This window comes from Achroia grisella, unplaced genomic scaffold, assembly GCF_030625045.1.
Source record: "Achroia grisella isolate CSIRO2021 unplaced genomic scaffold, CSIRO_AGI_Agris_v1 utg5936, whole genome shotgun sequence".
In the NCBI taxonomy this organism is placed as follows: domain Eukaryota; kingdom Metazoa; phylum Arthropoda; class Insecta; order Lepidoptera; family Pyralidae; genus Achroia; species Achroia grisella.
The window spans coordinates 199,542-218,699 of NW_026712956.1; the positions used below are offsets into that span (position 1 = coordinate 199,542).

General features: G+C 32.9%; 2 protein-coding genes across 2 annotated transcripts; both read right to left on the reverse strand.

The window, feature by feature from the left end:
* Positions 1-8,360: 8,360 nt before the first annotated feature.
* On the reverse strand, positions 8,361-9,729 carry LOC131848819 (BTB/POZ domain-containing protein KCTD16). Its single transcript, XM_059198758.1, is given in 2 exon segments — positions 8,361-9,195; positions 9,198-9,729. Coding segments are annotated over 2 exon segments (795 nt in total). The 5' UTR covers positions 9,252-9,729; the 3' UTR covers positions 8,361-8,454.
* A 4,432-nt stretch (positions 9,730-14,161) lies between these two features.
* LOC131848823 (acylphosphatase-2-like) lies at positions 14,162-19,088 on the reverse strand. Its single transcript, XM_059198766.1, has 3 exons — positions 18,682-19,088; positions 17,737-17,846; positions 14,162-14,523 (listed from the first exon to the last, which is right to left on the reverse strand). The coding sequence occupies exons 1-3, from the start codon at positions 18,829-18,831 to the stop codon at positions 14,406-14,408; spliced, it is 378 nt and encodes a 125-aa protein (XP_059054749.1). The 5' UTR covers positions 18,832-19,088; the 3' UTR covers positions 14,162-14,405.
* Between the last annotated feature and the right edge of the window lie 70 nt (positions 19,089-19,158).

Genomic DNA, 19,158 nt, shown 5'->3' on the forward strand with positions numbered 1-19,158 from the left:
CTTTTATGGCATTATTTTGGGAGGTCGGCGCAGTATGTTATATTCTTTCAATGATCACTATCACCTGTCGTGTCTGAGCATACTCACCTTATATACATATCATCTCTCACAAACAAAAAATATTCTTTTTCTTTTGAAGGATTGCCTTTTTTTTTTGTTCGTCTTCTTCGTTTTTCTTTCCATCCATCGATGTTCATGTTAAATACTTTCTTTAAAACATGGTCCTCCGAATATCAAGACTATATCAAGCCAATCTGTTACCGTAGGTATTACGGTAAGAATGGTTAGACATAACATTCTATATTTATGCTTGAAAAACTTCGCATTGCGATAGGGTCTTACCAATACCAAGTTTATCAAGAAAGTTACAATATGCGATAACCGAATTCTGGTATGTTGAAATTGAGTTTCCCATATGTTACATATTTGTCAGGCTCGAACCCTATTCGTAGTGTTCACTCAACTAGTTTCGATGTTCGTGGACAGAGAATGTGGTTAGCAATAATTTTAGGTCAAACTCCTTTAGCTGTAACGATCAAAGGATTATTAAAGATCAATGCAATGTTCCTGCTTCGTTGAATTTCATATGAAAGGAATAGTGAAGTGTTCTAAAGTGGCACTTGACGAGCTAGGGATGTGGGGTATTCTCTCCTGCATAAAAATCGATTTAATCGTCATAATTAATCGACTTATTGTTAGTATATTTATTGACTGATTAACAATAGTAGATATTACCTAAAACATTCGATTTTATAGATTAATTGGCTGTGAATTTTTATTGACCACATTTTTTAATCCTCGTAGTAGGATAAAAAATATTGTCACTGAAGATGATTAATTAATCAACATTTTTCAACAATAAAATAGATAATACCTAATACCGTTTTTTTTCATAATCTATTGTTTTTTACATCTTTATGTGTTAGTTTTGTTAAAACATAATGTATATAGGTAACCTACCTGAGGTAAGGTAGAATATTTAATTTATTATTTTTTAAAATATACATGGCAGATATAATTCTCATTATAATGTTATATAAAAAATAAAATTTATATTAATTATTAAAAAAATAATGGAATTCAGAACGTTCTTTTGAAAGTCAGTTGTAATCGGTGACAACAAATGACTTTCACAAGATCGCCATTGTCTTTTTTTTTCATTTTAGCCTTGATTTCGCTGACAATGTATTAATTGATACCAAGGCAATGAACAATAAATTTCCCATGGTCCAATTACTTACGGTCTCAGTTATAAGTAGGCAGCTATTATTGTTAGTCTAAGATGCGATAAATCTAATTAATGCCTTGCAATAAAGGGAAGTAGAGTTATTTAATAGAAGTGCTATCAGATAATTCCATATATGATACTATGTAATATGGGTAAAGTTTTGTTATAGAAGCATCTAAACATTTGATAAGCAAAAGTTACTCTGTAGTTTTGGTATACCTACCTATATATGTATATTTGGTATGGTATTATTTTAATACATTACAATAGAATCGAAAATAATTTATTCAAATAAATTTACATTGAAGCACTTTTGAAAAGTTAAGGCAATTTTTTAATCTACAGCTCATTCGGAAAGCTGTCTCATCACAAGAAGAATGAGCAAGAAACTTGCGTGTTGCTCTTTTAAATAATTTTGTTGTAACTTTACATCTTTTGTGAATACAAACTACCAACTAGCACTAGTACAATTAAATACTCAAATATAGAAAATATTAGATATACAACCAGCACTATACTAAAACACGCGGTGTTCTTCTGAAATCATCGTGTTTCGCATTTAATTAAAAAAATATTTGAAGTTCTTTTTAAAATATCCACAATATATCATATTCAATATCGCCCAAAAGATTACGCAGTGAATATTCCCGTTTGGTCTCTCCATACTACACGTGTCAGGGTATGTGATTAATTCACTTCGATGCCTATAATTAACTAGCTCTCTCTACCTATATAGCGGTTAGAACAAGGTTTTAGGTGATATATGAGACTACTGTAGGCGCGACGGTGTAATTAGTTAATTGGGACTTTTAATCTAGAATGTGAAAACACCATTTAAGCATCATACATATACAAACAGTGTCATAGTAGATATTATGATTGATGCGCCTGTTGACTCCTGTTGCTTTGTTGCCAGCAATTTTTCTTTTGTGATTGGTCCCTAAGGTAATATATATATAACTAGGTATAAATGTATGTAATGTATATTATTTATTACATTCATAAAATAATTTAGAGACACTGTGTACAAAGATGGATTCACTAAAAGAGATATCTTTCAGTCAACACAACACACTGGCATAGGTTACTAATAATCGAAGGGATTATTATGTATGAGTACCCGATACTTCACCAATATTGTACAATAGCAATTGATAGATAATAAGACGTGGTACAATACCGTAATTTTTCTTAATTATATATATTAATAATTTATAATTTCTTATTTTGAGCCTTTGTTTGTTTGCCACCTACGTAGTATAAAAAAAAAATATAATTATATATATCAAGTTGTCAAGAACAAACTGCAGCAACAGACTTATTGTTTCGTTAGTTGCATTGACTTAGGTACCGGTATAGGATCCCGAAAGTTACGAATCTGGTGGTTAACAAAAAATCTTTCTGTAAATTTAAAATGTTGACTTTCCAGTGATGGCATAAATTGATAACGATCCAAGTTAATCCGCGACTGCAGTAGACTTATCCCCTGCCATGTTGGCTTAAAATAAATTCTTCTTCTTGTTCGAACTTTCATGATCACATTCACCATAATATGGTTTGGGGAATGGGATTGCTAGTAATGTGGATTAATGAACCCATTGTAGGCAATGTATCAGGCAAGGTATAAGGTTCCCCCTGGAAAACCTCGTAATAAGTTCCTGGTGACTTACGATGGGCTACCTGACCTGACCTGGTCATTTGTCATCCTCGTCCGCGTAAACCGTTGGCGGAGGCCGGTGCACCATTCCATTATCATGAACTTAAAAAACTTGTTTTTTAGGGCCGACATAAAGAGCGTTAACTTTAAAATCTAAAATACGGTTTAATATCAGTGATTTTCAATAATGCATTGTGGTATGCTTTACAAAACATTATGTATTTGTTTTAATTTAATCACTTCACAAAAAATAAAGTTATATGTATATAGTAGCTAGTTCTTTCCATTCGAATGAGTTTATATGTTAAGTAAGTACTATCTCCGTCTCGCGATGATACTTTCCTTCAATGTATAATGTAAATACTATAATAAATGTCATTCCCATTAGTCTAGTCCCTAAAATTTTTTTGCGTGAAAGATTACAAACATATATTCTAACTTTCCCGTATACTATAATAGTAATATTATTAGTTTAAGTGTATCATGAGTGTTAGGATTTATCCCAACTGCAATATACATAAATAAACACGCAAAAGAAATGGCTCAGCTGTATTAGATGTATAATACATAGAAATACATAACTGTTGATATATTTGTTTTAATTTAAAGCCTCTCAAATGTACTTGAGAAAACAACAGCGAACTTAAGGAAGCATATAATATAACACACGTACAAAACGTTATCGTGCAAAAAATATTTTTACGTTTTTATATCGGACCGTTGATCCCCAGCAGCGGTTATATGGAGCGGAAAATATTTTGTTTGGCACTCCTTTTATTCAGAACCACGTGTGGAGAGAGGAAAGAAACATTTTTTTTATTACAACATCCACGATTTTGACCCTTATTTTGAGCGGTACGAGAGCAAACGTGTTCGTTACGACGCATCCTCTCTTTATATCTTCTGGTGCTGAATATAAATTGTCAAGTGCGACTGATATGAACGGGGTGACTGAATAAATAATTTGTATACCTACTAACAAATGATATACTGTTGTTGATGTTATTTGTATAAGCGTATTTTTACCTCGAAAACGTATTTATATATTAATTTCAATACGAGTTTTTTACAGTCCATTGTGTACGTAACTTCGTCGATACATGCCAAGAGATGGGATTTATATTTTCCTTCATGTTTCATTGATATTTATTTTATCAATGAAATATGTAAACACTGAACTGAAAAGGATGTAGGAATTTTTCCTTATAAAGGATTCGGCTACAATTTAAACGTTTTTCTATGCTACGTGAATGGTAAATTTCATTATGATTAGCTAACTTGTGGGTGTGAATTCAGGTAAAGAGTGGTCTGTGTTCTAATATCATTTATAGGTTTCATAAATTTCATTCGAATTCTTGCGTGAGATATATAAGTTAAGTAAGTTTTAAGAAAGTTTAAGTGTAAACAAGTTATGACATTTTCATCCATGTGTACCAATACTTACAAACTTTCGGGCTTATAATATTAGAAGGATTATTATGGTAAGAATATATGGTATATTCCTTATTCTGGACTCAATAGTAGAAACAGATAGAAGCATTTAAACAGAATTTACTTCTTTGTAATATAATATTACATACTACTACTAACATCACAACGAGATGTAGCTTGAAGTACTTACCTTATTAAAGATAACGCTAACTTTTGAAAAACTTCGGGGCTGTTTTTACTTCGGTATGGTTAGTCTTAAACCTAAAATAGCATCTTAAATTTGTTCATAAACTTTAGGAGTAATAGAAGTAGTAGTTAGTACTGGTTTTACTAGCTTTGTACCTCATATCGTAAACAGAAATTATGTAAGAGTTTAGAGTTTTCCTATTTAAAAAACAGCGTTGTCACAGCATGCAACAACCTGTAGATAGTCGAGGGGCGCCCATGCGCTTTTTAGTGGGTGAAAGTCACACCTTGTTTATCTCTACGGATGTTCATGTTTTGAAATTTTCCACACGTAAAAAATATAGCATGTCTTATCTTGGTGCCAAATTTTGATGACCCTATTTTAATCTTTATATTTTTTTATATTATAAGAGCGACTTAATACGTTTTGAATCAGCGTATTATTTTGGTTTAAACTATTTATTTTTAATAAGATATAATTAATATAAAAATATTAACAAATTAAAAATTTTTGCACGTTACCTGTTATTTGTGAGTTAAAGTTTAGCTATTCCAGATATAAAAAAAACTTTCTCTCTTTCTTTACACGGTAGGAGTTGTGATATTTATTCCATAACCATTAAGCGTAACGGGATATATTGAAAATGATGGAATAAATTAATTGAAATAAATCTTTTGATTAAAATGTATTCTTATAGTTTGATTTTAAGAATGTTGTTTTAAAATAATCATTACGCATTTTCTAATTGAAACAGCATATCGCTTATTTATGATGTTATGTAGAAATGAAAGAGATTTTTTTTAACTAAATTTATTCCCAAAACTATCCTTTTAGAAATCCTACAGTGATGATCAAGAGCAATACCATCACTGTTCATTCCAGACAGTAAATCTAAAACAGTAAAAATGACATAAAAACATAATTCTCGGTAAGTATGTACGTAAGACTAACACCGATGTCCGGAATAAAATGGTAACAGATTAAATAACAATTATATAGTTCCTAACATTTGAAATATCTAAACAATAAATATTTGAATACCTAACACAAAATATGAATATACACCGTTACATTTATCACTACAATATTTCATATTCAAATTAAAATTAGAAAATTAACTTAGATCACAATACCATTGTTTTAATAAATATTCCTATTTATAGACAATGGCACATAATAATATTATTTGGCAACGAAAATGTACGATGGGAACTGAGGCAATCGCATCAAATTTGTTAAATAACATCTATTGGGTACGAAGTATATTTGATGAAAATTATATTAAAATCATTGTATACCCACTTACCATCGTACTATCCAAAATTCAATTCTAAAGCTAGCCTACGAATGGTTTAAAATCCAATGTCTAAATTGTACACAATGTATATAATAATAACGGACTATTGTTTTGATAATGAGGTAATCAACTACTCAACTACCTACATTAAGCAGGAAGATTGAAACGGAAGGTAAGCTTAAAATATCTAGGTTTATTCTAATGATATGGTTGCGATCGTTAAATTCGACTAGCAGATTCTTCAAGCCCTTGTTCTGTAGAGAAATAATAGTCTAACAATTGCTAAATTTATATAAGAGTATTCAATAATGAATCCGCATGCTAATGATTGAAGTTCAGATCCCAGAGATGATATTTCCAAAGTTCCCTCACAACGGCTTCCATACTTCGCAACTTTTTAATTGTTTTCATCCTGTTTATAAAAGTTTGTACGCTATCAATATGCACGAGAAAACGAGTTAAGAACGTTGTTCTTATTATCCTAATTACATACTTGTAAGGTACATTTCATACGCGCTTTATATGCATATAAATCTTATCAAACAAATGAAATCGAATTGTGAACTTACATCTACACTGACTAGTAGAATAATAAATGCATTGATCACAACACATCACATGGTATCCTGTACCGTTACCGTTGTTTGTTCTATATTTTATGTATACAATATGCATACAGTATACATTTTAAATGCTCTGCAAAATACTGAAACTAAACAATGCACCTTGCATATTTGTTACAATAAGTAATAATAATTTGGCATAATTTTTATATCAAAAAAGATGGCCCACGTAGTCATTTCGAAAATACATTGTTACATATTCTATAAATTTATTAAAAAATAATTTCAAAATACAGTAGAAATATGTAAGTACAATACACGAAATTAATCCTATAAGGGGATAATCGACTACATGCTATTTATTTTATATTTTTACATTTATCGCTACCTATTTGTTACATGATTATCTTTAAAGTTTCATTATCTACATAATTAGTGAACAATTATTCCAAACTCTCAGAAAATACAGTACAGATTTTTAAAATAATATAGTTTATTAAATACTTTCCTTACTATATAATAATAATTTACGATCAATCAAGTTTACCTTTCAGTAAATGATAATAAATTTCGAACTAGTTTAACAGCTTTAGTAACAAATTAAACATTAATTAAAATCTCCAGATGCTAGAGAAACTTATTAATTTAAATAGTAATATTTTATTTTTCTCCTATTATCCATGACATATTTATGTTTGTTGCGGGTGAATATTACGATGTTGCTGGTCGAGACGATGTATTGTACAGATAATGATAAACTGACAATGTATACATAGAAATAATGATCTTATATACTAAATAAAAGTAGGAAAATGTAAGGTGGGGTGACACAGTTTAGATACAGCAGTGCCTAGTAGACAATATTGAATTTGTCTTACTAGACATTATTAAATGCAATTATTATTTTATGTATCTAGGTGACTGTGTCCCATAGATATTCCCCCCTTGAGAGAAAAAAATATATATATTACACACAAAAAAATTATAAAAGTTAACTGTAAAATTTAAGATATGCACTTTAGTAACAATAAAAATTCATTATACCCAAATAACGACGTAAATCTTCGACTGTCGTGGGTTTAGGGTACTCGTCGATTGCTTGCCATTTTTCTTGCGTTGGTTTCATCCCTTGGCTCGTTATATGATAACCAAGAAAATCTAGCTCATTTGTGAAGAACTCGCATTTGCTCATATTCATTGTTTGCGGCGAATAATTTGAATTCGCTAGCGCTCTCTTTGGTCTGTGCTTGTTTTTTATTCATCGAGATTTTTGCTCCGGTGTCCACCAAAATTCTATAGCCACTGTTAGAGTCGGTTATAGCTAGGCGGTTAGACGGATGAACAGCACAGTGTTCCGTCTTATTCTGCATCGAATTTAGTTTTACGACGGTTGTCGATAGGAGCGCGGCATGTCACATTTGTATGCCTTTTCTTTATATTTGCGATGATATAATATAAATAATAGTCATTTTTCTGACTATGCAATGACCGTAGGTGCGAATTTGACCTAGATCGGTAGTTGCTGCGTCTGTTTGTGTGTAGCGAGCGTTTTTCGCGTATATCAGCAATTTCTGATCGCAGTGTCGCAATTAGTGACGACAGTGTGCAATGACGTCGGCGGTAACTGTTGGCTGTACTTTTGTAGACAGAATTTTGGCTTTATTTTTCCAGTTTCAATTTTTCGTCCAGAGATTATATCCAGTAGGCAGTTGTGTTTACTGGGGGTCAGTAGCACGGCAGGATCCTTGTTGCGCAGTATTGCCAACGACTTTTAATGCCTCTTGAATTTCCGAGCCGGTGAGACCCGCTTCTGGGAAGCCGGTGGAAATGTGCAATCGTTGGTGGTGCGCAGGATGCCGTCAGACAGAGATCTCTTGTTTGATCTCGTCGTTTTCCCAGCTATCGTCTCGACCACGTCGGCCAGATCACGTCGGCCAGATCACGTCGGGCAGATCACGTCGGGCAGATCACGACTGTTGCGGGTTTTCATAATGTTCATAATATTTATTGCCCTCCACCGTTTTACAAGCGCCATATTCAACCGGTGTTTCAGCTGATTCATTCATTAACACACGCGTATTGTTACAAACCTTATTCGCGTACAAACACAAATTCGTTGTAGTGATTCCAGCGGTTTTCCTCTGTATCCACACCGGGCTTTAGTTCGGCTGCACCTGCCGTCCCGCTGCCACAACTTGCCGACAACTTGAAACCGTTCTCTTGCAGCATGTCAAACGCCTGCTCGATGAAAGAATGTTTCAAGAAAAATCGCGATGTGTACCGGTCCGCTAGACCATGATCCGGATCCCGAGACTCGTTCAAAGTCTCGCCGAAAACATCGCGGCATAGTGTCACCTTCCCGCAAACTAATATACGCGACAGCTTCCGGAATTTCACGTCAGCCAGCCCGTCGCGTCCAAATTGAAAACTGCCTCGGTAACCGACCGTGATGCATCCCCGTTCACGGTTCGCTGGCCGAGGATCTGACTCCCGGACAGCATTCTCGAGACCCACGAGCCTGTAGTGTTTGGCTTCTCTCGTTAGTCGTTTATGTTCACGAAAGCATTCCGGAAGAACGAGCCCGCCATCCCTGAGATAATCCAAGACATATCGGAAAAGAACGCCGTCACGATCAAAGAAAATGCGTCCGCGGGCGTCGCGCGGATGATCTGGATCGCGGAGCGCGGCGGCGGGAAGTGAGTCAGGTTCACGGAGTAGCGTGTCGCGTGTAGTGGCGTAATGCACGCCGCCCACGTTGAGCTCGAGGACCTCGGGCGGAGCGTCCGCCATGGCTAGAGGTTGAGGGCGCAGTGAGTTGGCGGCTGCGCGATCCTAGCTCCCTCCCTGACCCACTTACCGCGCGTCTCAGCGCCGCCGCACCAGCCCATCAATAACGCACGCCCGGGTTACTGACTCGAACGTAATTATTTCCTACCCTTTCGAGCGAAAACTCCTCCGTAAAAGCCTTCAAGGTCGTCATCTATTGTTAGCTAACAGATGGTTAGTTGTATTCTCCGATACTATTATATTTAAGTGGTTTCCTTATGACTTAGCAAATGAGTTCGTTAAAATCGTAGCGTACTGTAAAATAAGCAGAGATATTTCTGCAAAACTGTTTAGATTACCTTGTCTATAATGCGGGAAGTGCAGAAACATGTGGTAACACTTTCATGGCCACATAATTATTCTAAAACATCTTGGTTTTTGACTGTAAATAGAAAAAAAAACTTTTTACAAGGAATTTATTTAAATACATAGCTATTACTGGTAGTTGATTTCTACGGAAAAGTGTACGAAGTTTGTCGATTCGAATACCGTTTACAATAAAAACTTTGTTGAAAACTTGATTGCATGCTACGCCAAGTTTTGAACTCGAGTTCAAAACTCAAAAAGATTTTTATTTTACGATGTTTAATTCTGAATACTAATAGATTTAGATTATATTTACATACTCATATTCAAACATGTCTACATTTACTACATAGAGAATAGAACTTAACGTTAGAGCTTGAGCTAAATAGATACATTTGGATGGATTCTAAAAAAATGCAGTACATGCCAAGGTTACAAGTAATATTACAAGGGAACTTTTAATAGTACCTCCGAGACCCATATTACTTCTTCGAGCATGTAAAAAGCTGAGTTTCATTATACCTTGGCGATAAATTAATTTGCTAACTGCTGATGTGTTCACTTTCTTCAGAAAGTTGCTTAAAATAAGTATCCATTAGGGAGATATCGTCTAAAATTTGCAGACGGGCCTAAAGGCATCCAAGGTTATTATAAAACTTTTATAGTAGATGCTGGAATGGAACGGCATAGAATCTTTGGCGGGCCACCTGATGGAATGTAGGTACAGTAACAGCGAGGGTGAGTATACTCTCGATTACATCCTAATGATCACTTTCTATAGATATAGAAAGTGATCATTAGGATGTAATCGAGAGATGACTGCCTCGGTGATCTAGCAGTTTGCGCATGCCACTTACTTACGATGGTCGCGGGTTCGATTCCTTGCACTGCACAAACATTTGTATTCATAAGTATTACTGTTTGTATCGTTCCCGGTGTATTCTATTTATGTATTTACAATAAATGTATCTATGTATTTATATCAGTTGTCTAGCATCTGTATTGAAAACTCTGCTTAGCTTGGGAACGGACCTTAGATGGCACTGTGTGAATTGTCTTGAGTTATTATTATAGATCATAGCTATTTGAAATTTACTTGATATAAATATTAAGACTTCGAATATCCGACTTCTAATTGCCGCGTTGTCCGACCAACCGAAATTTATATAGACTGATAATTACAGTTTTTTCAATTCCTTCTTAATAATTATTTGTTTAAAGTACAATTTATTTTTATGTAAAGCCCCCAATATTTTTTATAATTGACGGTAACTTTAATCACCTTCTAATACCAAGAATTACGGAAAGCAAACCTTGAAAGGATTATGGATCCAGATTCTACCGGTATACTCTAAAACCTAACCGTTTCGTGCCGTTTCTTATATTAGAAATAAGTTTTTTATGTAATTGGATTGACTAACAAGCAATAATATTTATTCGTCTTGATTATGTTTTCAAAAACTATACATAAAAAAGGGTTACACTGAAATCCATATTGAGATGAAGACTTCTAACATAGGAATTCTAACCGTTAACAGGATTTAGGTCACGATCGAAAACTTGAGGTTGTATAAATGGATTTGTTCGGCTTTGTAAATGTTTCCAAAGGGAGGGAGGAAATGGTGAGGCTCTGATATACGCCGACCTCGCGTGTTCCGCACAGATAGGAGCGGACAGTTGTAGAAGCTTTTGCCCATCTCTATTCCCAAGGAAATAATATTGTTTTGTTAGACTTGTTTATTATAGGCATAATGGAATGATATATTTTTTTCTTAAGTCCTTTAAAAATCTTAAAATACAGAAGAGTAATGGGTGTACTTTAATATTATTTACGTTTACGTGTAAATCAATGGCGATATGTAGGTAACTGTATATACAATATTTATTAAGACAATTTTATCTTCATTTGGTTCATCCAGATCATATTTTAACAGAAATAGAAATAATCTTTAAATAATTTAAGAACTTTTGAACAGTCTTATTTTTCTATTCTATTACTTATTCAACAAGCAAGAATTTTGCGTGTTGCTACTTTAAATAAAAGAACACATAAACATCCAAACATATAATAGGACATGTATAAAATTAGTAGGATCTAATTAATCTGGAAGAATCTAACATAATTTACCCTGGTCAGCATAATGTAGTACCCAGCAACAGATAAGTATATTAATGTTTAAACCGAAAAGGGTATAATTTACTTAGCGACAGATTCACTAGTTTTATTGGCTAAACCTTACCTTTCTGTGACCTTTAGTTAGCTTTGTATAACAACCTTGAATACACCTGTATCATATATTATTACAGGCCGATAAAAAGGTTGGTCAAGCTTGAATTCAGCTCATTACAGGAGTATGGGACTATGGGAGTTTTAGTGGAGCCCCGGGAAATCAGCTTGTGTTTATTTACGAGATGAAGGTAGACGCGTGAGGAAAATGTAATTAAAATATCCCGTTTTATTTTCGTGTTTCATCTAATTAACGGGTTTAAATAAAAAATTTGCGCGGTGTCCAGGCCTAAGGGTTTAAAAAAGTTATTTCCTCCTCTCTCGGTACAGACAATTAAGTTTTATAAGGAATATATTTTTTATTTTTGTAGCGGCAGTGGTCGCTTCAGCGTTGGGATTTATGGTAAATATTTTACACTAGCTATAACCTGTGATTTCATATACTTTTTTAAGATTGAATATAGCTTTTGTGCAATAAACTATCTTCACTTTAAAATTTATTAAGATGTGTTCAGCCGTTTAGTACTTAGTAAAACAAAAACAATAAATAAGAATAATAAAGAATAGAAAATAATAAAGAATAACATTTTAAGTACAGAATTTGATCTGATAACAAATAAAATGGGTATCTATTTATTGTTAATCAGAAATAAAATATTTTTAGCTACTTTTTGTATCAATGAAAAACGATTACAAATACATATTAATAATATAGATTCGCAAGCGTGTCTGCCTGTCGGACTGTTTGTTACAGTTTCACGGTTAAAGGACGGAACGCATCATAATGAAAATTGATATAAAGAAAGATTGTATCATGAAAACGAACAAAGGCTATATTTTATTACAAACAATAATCTGGATGGGATGAAATAGGGGTGAAATTTTGTGCAGATGAAGTCGCGGGTAACTGTAATTTATATATGAATGAATGAATTAATAAATCCAGCCTAAGACGTGACAAAAAAGAAACTAAAGTAAACCTGTTATAATGCTATTCTGTAGCCATAGTGTTTCAACAAATACTTCGGCAAATTTATTTAAAAAAGAGAAATATTACTGCATTGTAAATGAGAATAGCTCGAAATACGGCTAAAGCCAAGAGATGCCAAAAAGATATTCGCATTTCGAGCTCGCAGCAGCCGGGTTGATTTATTGAATTTCAAATAGTTCTGTACAGCTCCTGAAGATCTATCTAATTTTCTATTCGAAAGCGAATGCAATTCAAGTACTTTATTTATTGTTTTAAATTTACGTACCTATTACAATACGTAAGGAAAAATTTCAATAGTAGCAACAAACGAAGACAAGTGAATGTAGACTAATATGTCTGCTCATAACATTTTAATTATCATCTATCCGCTGCTCTTCAGTTTACTCGTGATCATGGCGATTGAAACGCTAACGAAATATCGGGAACTCAATAAAAAAAAATAACACCAGGTCAGATTCTGTGATTTTTCCTAACAGTGCTTTATTTGTTATCCTAAAGAAGCCAATATTTATTATATACAGAACAAAAATACATTTTTTATACACGACTATATGTTAGCCGTGTTTTATACTGTATTTTTGAGTTAAAGTTTGATTTCTTTCATCTTTTCATGCCACATTTCAATAAGAACCGACCAGCCGTCGAAAAGAGAACAAATATATGTAGATACAGATTTGAAGTCACGCTTTGCAATGTTCCTATTAGTATAGGAACAATTTTTAGTAATATAGGTTTTATTATTGTTCAAAATAAACAGAAAAGAAAATGACGATAGTTTACGCCTTTATATAGACGTATTATATATATAATAGCAGCATAAGGGATGTCACAGAATATGTTGTGTCGGCTATGACATCTTTCTAACGTTATCATTGCTGAGGAATACAGTGTTAAGGATACATACCCTATAATTTTACTGACATATCTTACCCCACAAGCCAAACACAGGTTACTACCGAGGTAAGAGTTACCAAGATAAAATCTTGTACAGCTTATTAACAAGGTAAGAGAGAGTGAATTAAAATCTTGTACAGCTTACTAACAAAGTAAGACAGGGCGAGTTAAAATCTTGTACACTACTAACGAGGTAAGAGCCAACAATTTTTTTTTATACCACTTAGTTGGCAAACAAACATACGGCCCATCTGATGGTAAACGGTTAAATATAAAATCTTGTAAAAAATACTAAACACCTTGTAAACAAAAGTATAATTAGTGTAAAACAACAAATAATACTAACAACAATACATTGTTATGCAACCATATTATCACACGAGGAGCTTTGTATACCAAAGCAAATAATGCACTTTAAATTTCCTATTAAAAAGATTTTACAAGTTCATTGACAATTGAATTATTCCGAGCAATACGTAACAATTAAATTTAAATCTTCATTACATAAAAATAGAATATATCAAACAATGTATACATATATGTATATAATATATCGTTTGTTTTATATATATTTTATAGTCTGCGTGACCGATCCGAAAAAGTAGCCTATGTCTTTCATTACAAATATTACCCGTAAACCAAATTACATAGCTACTGTCGTTAAGAAGTAAAGAAAAAACAATCAAATAAACTAACACTTACCTTATTTGTAAGAATTTACGATTGAGAGTCAAAATATATGTATATTTAAAGTACTCTATTCGCTTTGGATTGAATAAATGCGGGAGATTCTTATAATTAATCTTTTAGGATACTGAAATTTTCAAATGTATACTCAGTAATGTCCTTTTGGTTTCTGAACTCGGCTTTCTCAATCTTGCTGCTTGGACTACCAGTAGTCTTCAACCAATGTGTCCTGAAAGAAAATAATAATAATAATATCCTTGGACTATTTATACAACGCCATCTAGTCCCAAGCTAAGCAGAGCTTGTGTGTACTAGACAATGATAGATTTACTTAGTTTTACTTAAATTTGCAAATACATAATATGCATAGGAAGCACCTAGACCAAGACAAACAAACAGTCATACTTATTAATAGTGTTGTAACTGGCTAATGAAGACATGTTTTATATTCTAAATTTGTATTTAAATTTATAGTTCTTTTATATTACATTCATGTTTTTGATACTTCAATTTCATTCTTCCTGTTCCTAATTGTCAGTAGTCTGTATTAATATATTTTCTCCGTTTTACCTAGTCTTTTTTCTTATTACTACAACAAATAGAAATGTTTGTACCGTGCGAATCGAAACCACGACTATCGGCACTAAACCGCTAGACCACCGAGACCGCATACAGTTTAAAAAAAAAGCTGATTGGCGGCTGAAATAGATGCAGGTAGGTGACAACTCAAACGCCCTTGTACAAAATCTACCTTGGTTTAGGCAGTCAGGTGAAAAGCAAATAAAAATAGCTTACATGTAGGTATAAAGAGATTATTCCCCATATTCGGCTCAAAGGGTTATACAGCTAATGGACTTGCGGATGTATTCAATGTACCTCAATAGGTATTGAGGTACATTGAATATATCCGCAAGTCGCCTGCCTACAATGTAAGTGATTGTAAAGGCTTGTATACATGTAACATGTAAATACTATTGAAATGCCGTTTTATTACAAAATTAATTGTTACCTAGGCATAAAGAGACGTCAATTAATTTGATGTACTAATACAATAAAATGGCTTGGATTCATGACACGAGGTTTGAATGTGGATGAAGTAACAGTTATACGTAAGGAGAGAAACCAATGACACTTGACTCTACGACCCCATAAGGGATCTGTTCTAAATATAGATATAGTTGAAAACATCTTTACTGAACTCTAAAGAAATTCAAAAGAAAATGTATCGGGATAAAAAACTAAAAGATTAAATTACGTATACGTAACTTTAAAACGAGTTGTATTCAACAACTAATTTAAAAATCTTATTTTGAATACCACAAAAAACATGGCTATTAGAATATAGAAGCGGGATTGTGTGTAACAGAGAATTTAAGTGAAAATTGGCCAAAGTTTTCTCAAGCATTTAAAATTTATGTTGAAACGGGCTAACAACCGTCCCTGAAATAAGAAAACTTGTAATATTGCTAAATATTATGAGCGTAGACGCTCTTCGGAAAATTAATTCAAGGGACGACAGTAAGTTCGCCCGTAGTTGCTGCCGCGTTCAATTTAAATATGTTAGGTGAAATGTGGGCATAAACAATACTGCAAGTTCGACAAAATTAGAGAGACACTTCCTAAGTATAAAGTGGTGTCACAAACCTAAAACTCAAGAGGGATTATAGCCGTGAGCTTTTATTCTTAATCTATTAGGTTATCGAGATACATAGAGTCCCGTCATCATTACCGGCTTCTTCCTTATCCCATTCAGTGGTGGTCAGCTTAATATTTTTCTTCCATTCATCCCTGTTCGTAATCATCTCGTTAATTACTATCTTTTTTTCATATCATCTTTCACACAATCCATCCATATCTTTTTAGGTCTTATAATTATCTATTCATATGTAAAACTTTCTTTAAAATGGGTCATAGGTACCTTTGTCTCACCTAAGTCAGAGGCTAAGCAGTTGACAATGACAACTGTGGTACATGGCAAATATTGCAGTAAAATTATAAGCCACGCAGGCACACCTTTCGGGGAGGTGAAAGAGTCATAGGAACTATTTTCAAACTAGTCTCGAACTATAAGAGCTGAGAGGAAGCTGGTTTAAAATCGACAGGACTCCGGCAGTACCCATTAGTCCCTTGGGTCTCTATGACGGATTTTCCTGATGTACAAAAAGGCATGACACCTTAGTCCTCCGGAATAGAAACAAATGGTACCAAGAGCGACGCATGTTAACTTAATGTTCGTCATTCTGGTAATGAATTACGGACAGACGGTTGCCACTAAACGTGAGGGTCTTAGGTCTGAGCTGAGCCGTAAGCTTGCATGCCATTCCAGATAAGTATAGAAAAAAGGTTACATAAATAAACTAAATAAATCTGTTTACACTACATTACTGTCTGTATTTAAACGACGGTTTAATATAGATAAGTAATTATGGCCAGCTTACTATTTGCATAGTTACAAAAGTCAAATTGGTAACATATAAAATAATAAATCATGAACAATGCTAACAAAAATCCAAATCCAAAAATAAACTATTTGTAAGGTTACTATTACAGAGTTTCCCGTGGGAAAGGTTTTAGGGTCGACAACGCGCGCGAAATAACCTTTAGTGCTCCGTATATGTATTACGTTGCTAATACTTACGAGTCTACAAAAATAGTTCGCTGTCAGTCGACCTCAGGGATGATAACCGAACGACAATCCTCGTAGAAGTACGAGATTCTTAGCCTCCGGAATAATGTCATTTACACGTGCCCATTTGTACGAGATATCAGGCTACGGAAATCGGTCAAAATACGATGATGTACGAAGTTCGATAACCGAATAGACCTAATATACGTGATTATATCGGACTTTTTATTTCTGGTATGATCCTAAATGTTTCAAAATTTGATCTACATGCCTATTTCAAAAGTCTGCACTGAAATAAAAGAAAATCGGCCGTAAGCATGTTAGGTTCCGTGTATGTTATTTTATGTTTGTAAATTGGTCGTTGGTAAGTAATTGACACACAATTATATTGTAATGAGAATTAATATAAATAAAGAATAATGAATTATTGAGATATAAATATCATCATTCTACGATAAGTATGTGTAAGTTAATTTGTTGATGTCTTGTTTCACTGTCTACTATTTCTACTGTGAAGTAGTTAGTTAATCAAGTTCGAGATCACTTATCTCGAAAATTCTAGGAAGATCAAGAAGTTTATTACCGATTCCAGTTATAATAACAATTCTACATCATCATTCCGATAGTAGATCAATTTGAATTTGTTTTAGATATTGAGAATGAAAAATTTGAACTAGGGTTGTCAGTTTTAAATTGTTTTTGTAATAAGCCTAAATCTAAACTTCCTTGATCATATCTTCAATATTGCAATGTACATTCTAAATATAATTTTGAAACTAATGATAATGAAGTATAAAAACACACATAATAACTTACATTGTCTCCACTTTATCAGCTGGTCCTTGCATATGTCCTAGAACTGTTCCTTGCGCTGTATTCTTGCACCAGCCTCGCAATCCTAATTTCTCAGCCTGCTCCTTTGTGTACTAAAACAAAATAGTCACGTAGAATATTTTATTAGATATTTATGTCTATCTCTTTGTTAAATATACATACAATTTACAATTCAAATTTCCATACTGCCACTTAATTCCCGAATCATCAATCATCAATACATTTTCTTTTTTAAAGTTGGATATTAGAACAGAAAATGTATCTATACATTTTCTTAAGAGTATATAAAAAAAGATTTCATATTCAATAATGCTTAAATATATATTTATAAATTATTTTCTTATTGTCCACATTAAATAAATATTTTGAGATTTGGTAAATAATCAAAATTACACATTACTAACTGTATGATAGGTAATGACACTTAAGTATATAGGATATTCTGGCATATATAATTATTTTATATTATATATTCTATAAAGTACATATATATACTGGATAAAATCTAAATCAATGTACCAATTTATGAAGCTATGGCTGAGTTTAAAATTATTGAATTTAGTTTGGTTAATTTATATTTTTATTCTGTACTCTCTACTTGCTTGTAGGTGTTTTACACCTACATGCAGGTAGAAAACTCTTATATATTATATTTTATTGATTAATACAATACAATGCCCCATTACATAATTTTAGTAACTGCAGTTTTAACTAAAAAAGTTTAAATACAAAGTAAATTAATATAGACAGTGTACATACATACTTATAGAAATGAGTAATATAATATAACATAGTACGCTCCTTAGTTTTGTTTTTACAAAAACATTATTTTATTAACAAATAATAATACGAGATGAATATGTTAAGAATCTATGATAATTCTCTTGTAATCTAAAAACACAATTACAAAAATTACACTGTACGAACCTTTCTAAAGAAAACACCCTGAACCCGGCCAAATACTTCGAAATCTGCAGCTTTCAATGCCATGGTTATAATAGGTGCTGCTGCGGTACTGGTACTAGAGCTAACTTTTAGTACACTCGTCACTGTCGTCAAAACTAATAAACGTAACATTTAGAAAACAGTTATGTACATTTTAATAAATTGTTTTCGAAATTCAGAACATTTACCACACTATTTTGGAAACTTGGTGAAAATTTCAGTATTGCCAGTTTTTAATTTCTTATGATATGTGAAGTACAGTGTTACGTAATATTATATTATCTGTGGTATTACACTATTAAACAACTTTTTTATAAACTAATAACTATAACATTTCCGAAATTAACAGCAATGTATTTAATATTTTTTCAGTAGTTAATAATGACATGACTGATTCGACTGAAATGACTTATACTACAAAGTTGTTATTGACTGATGGTTCAAATGCATATTTTGACA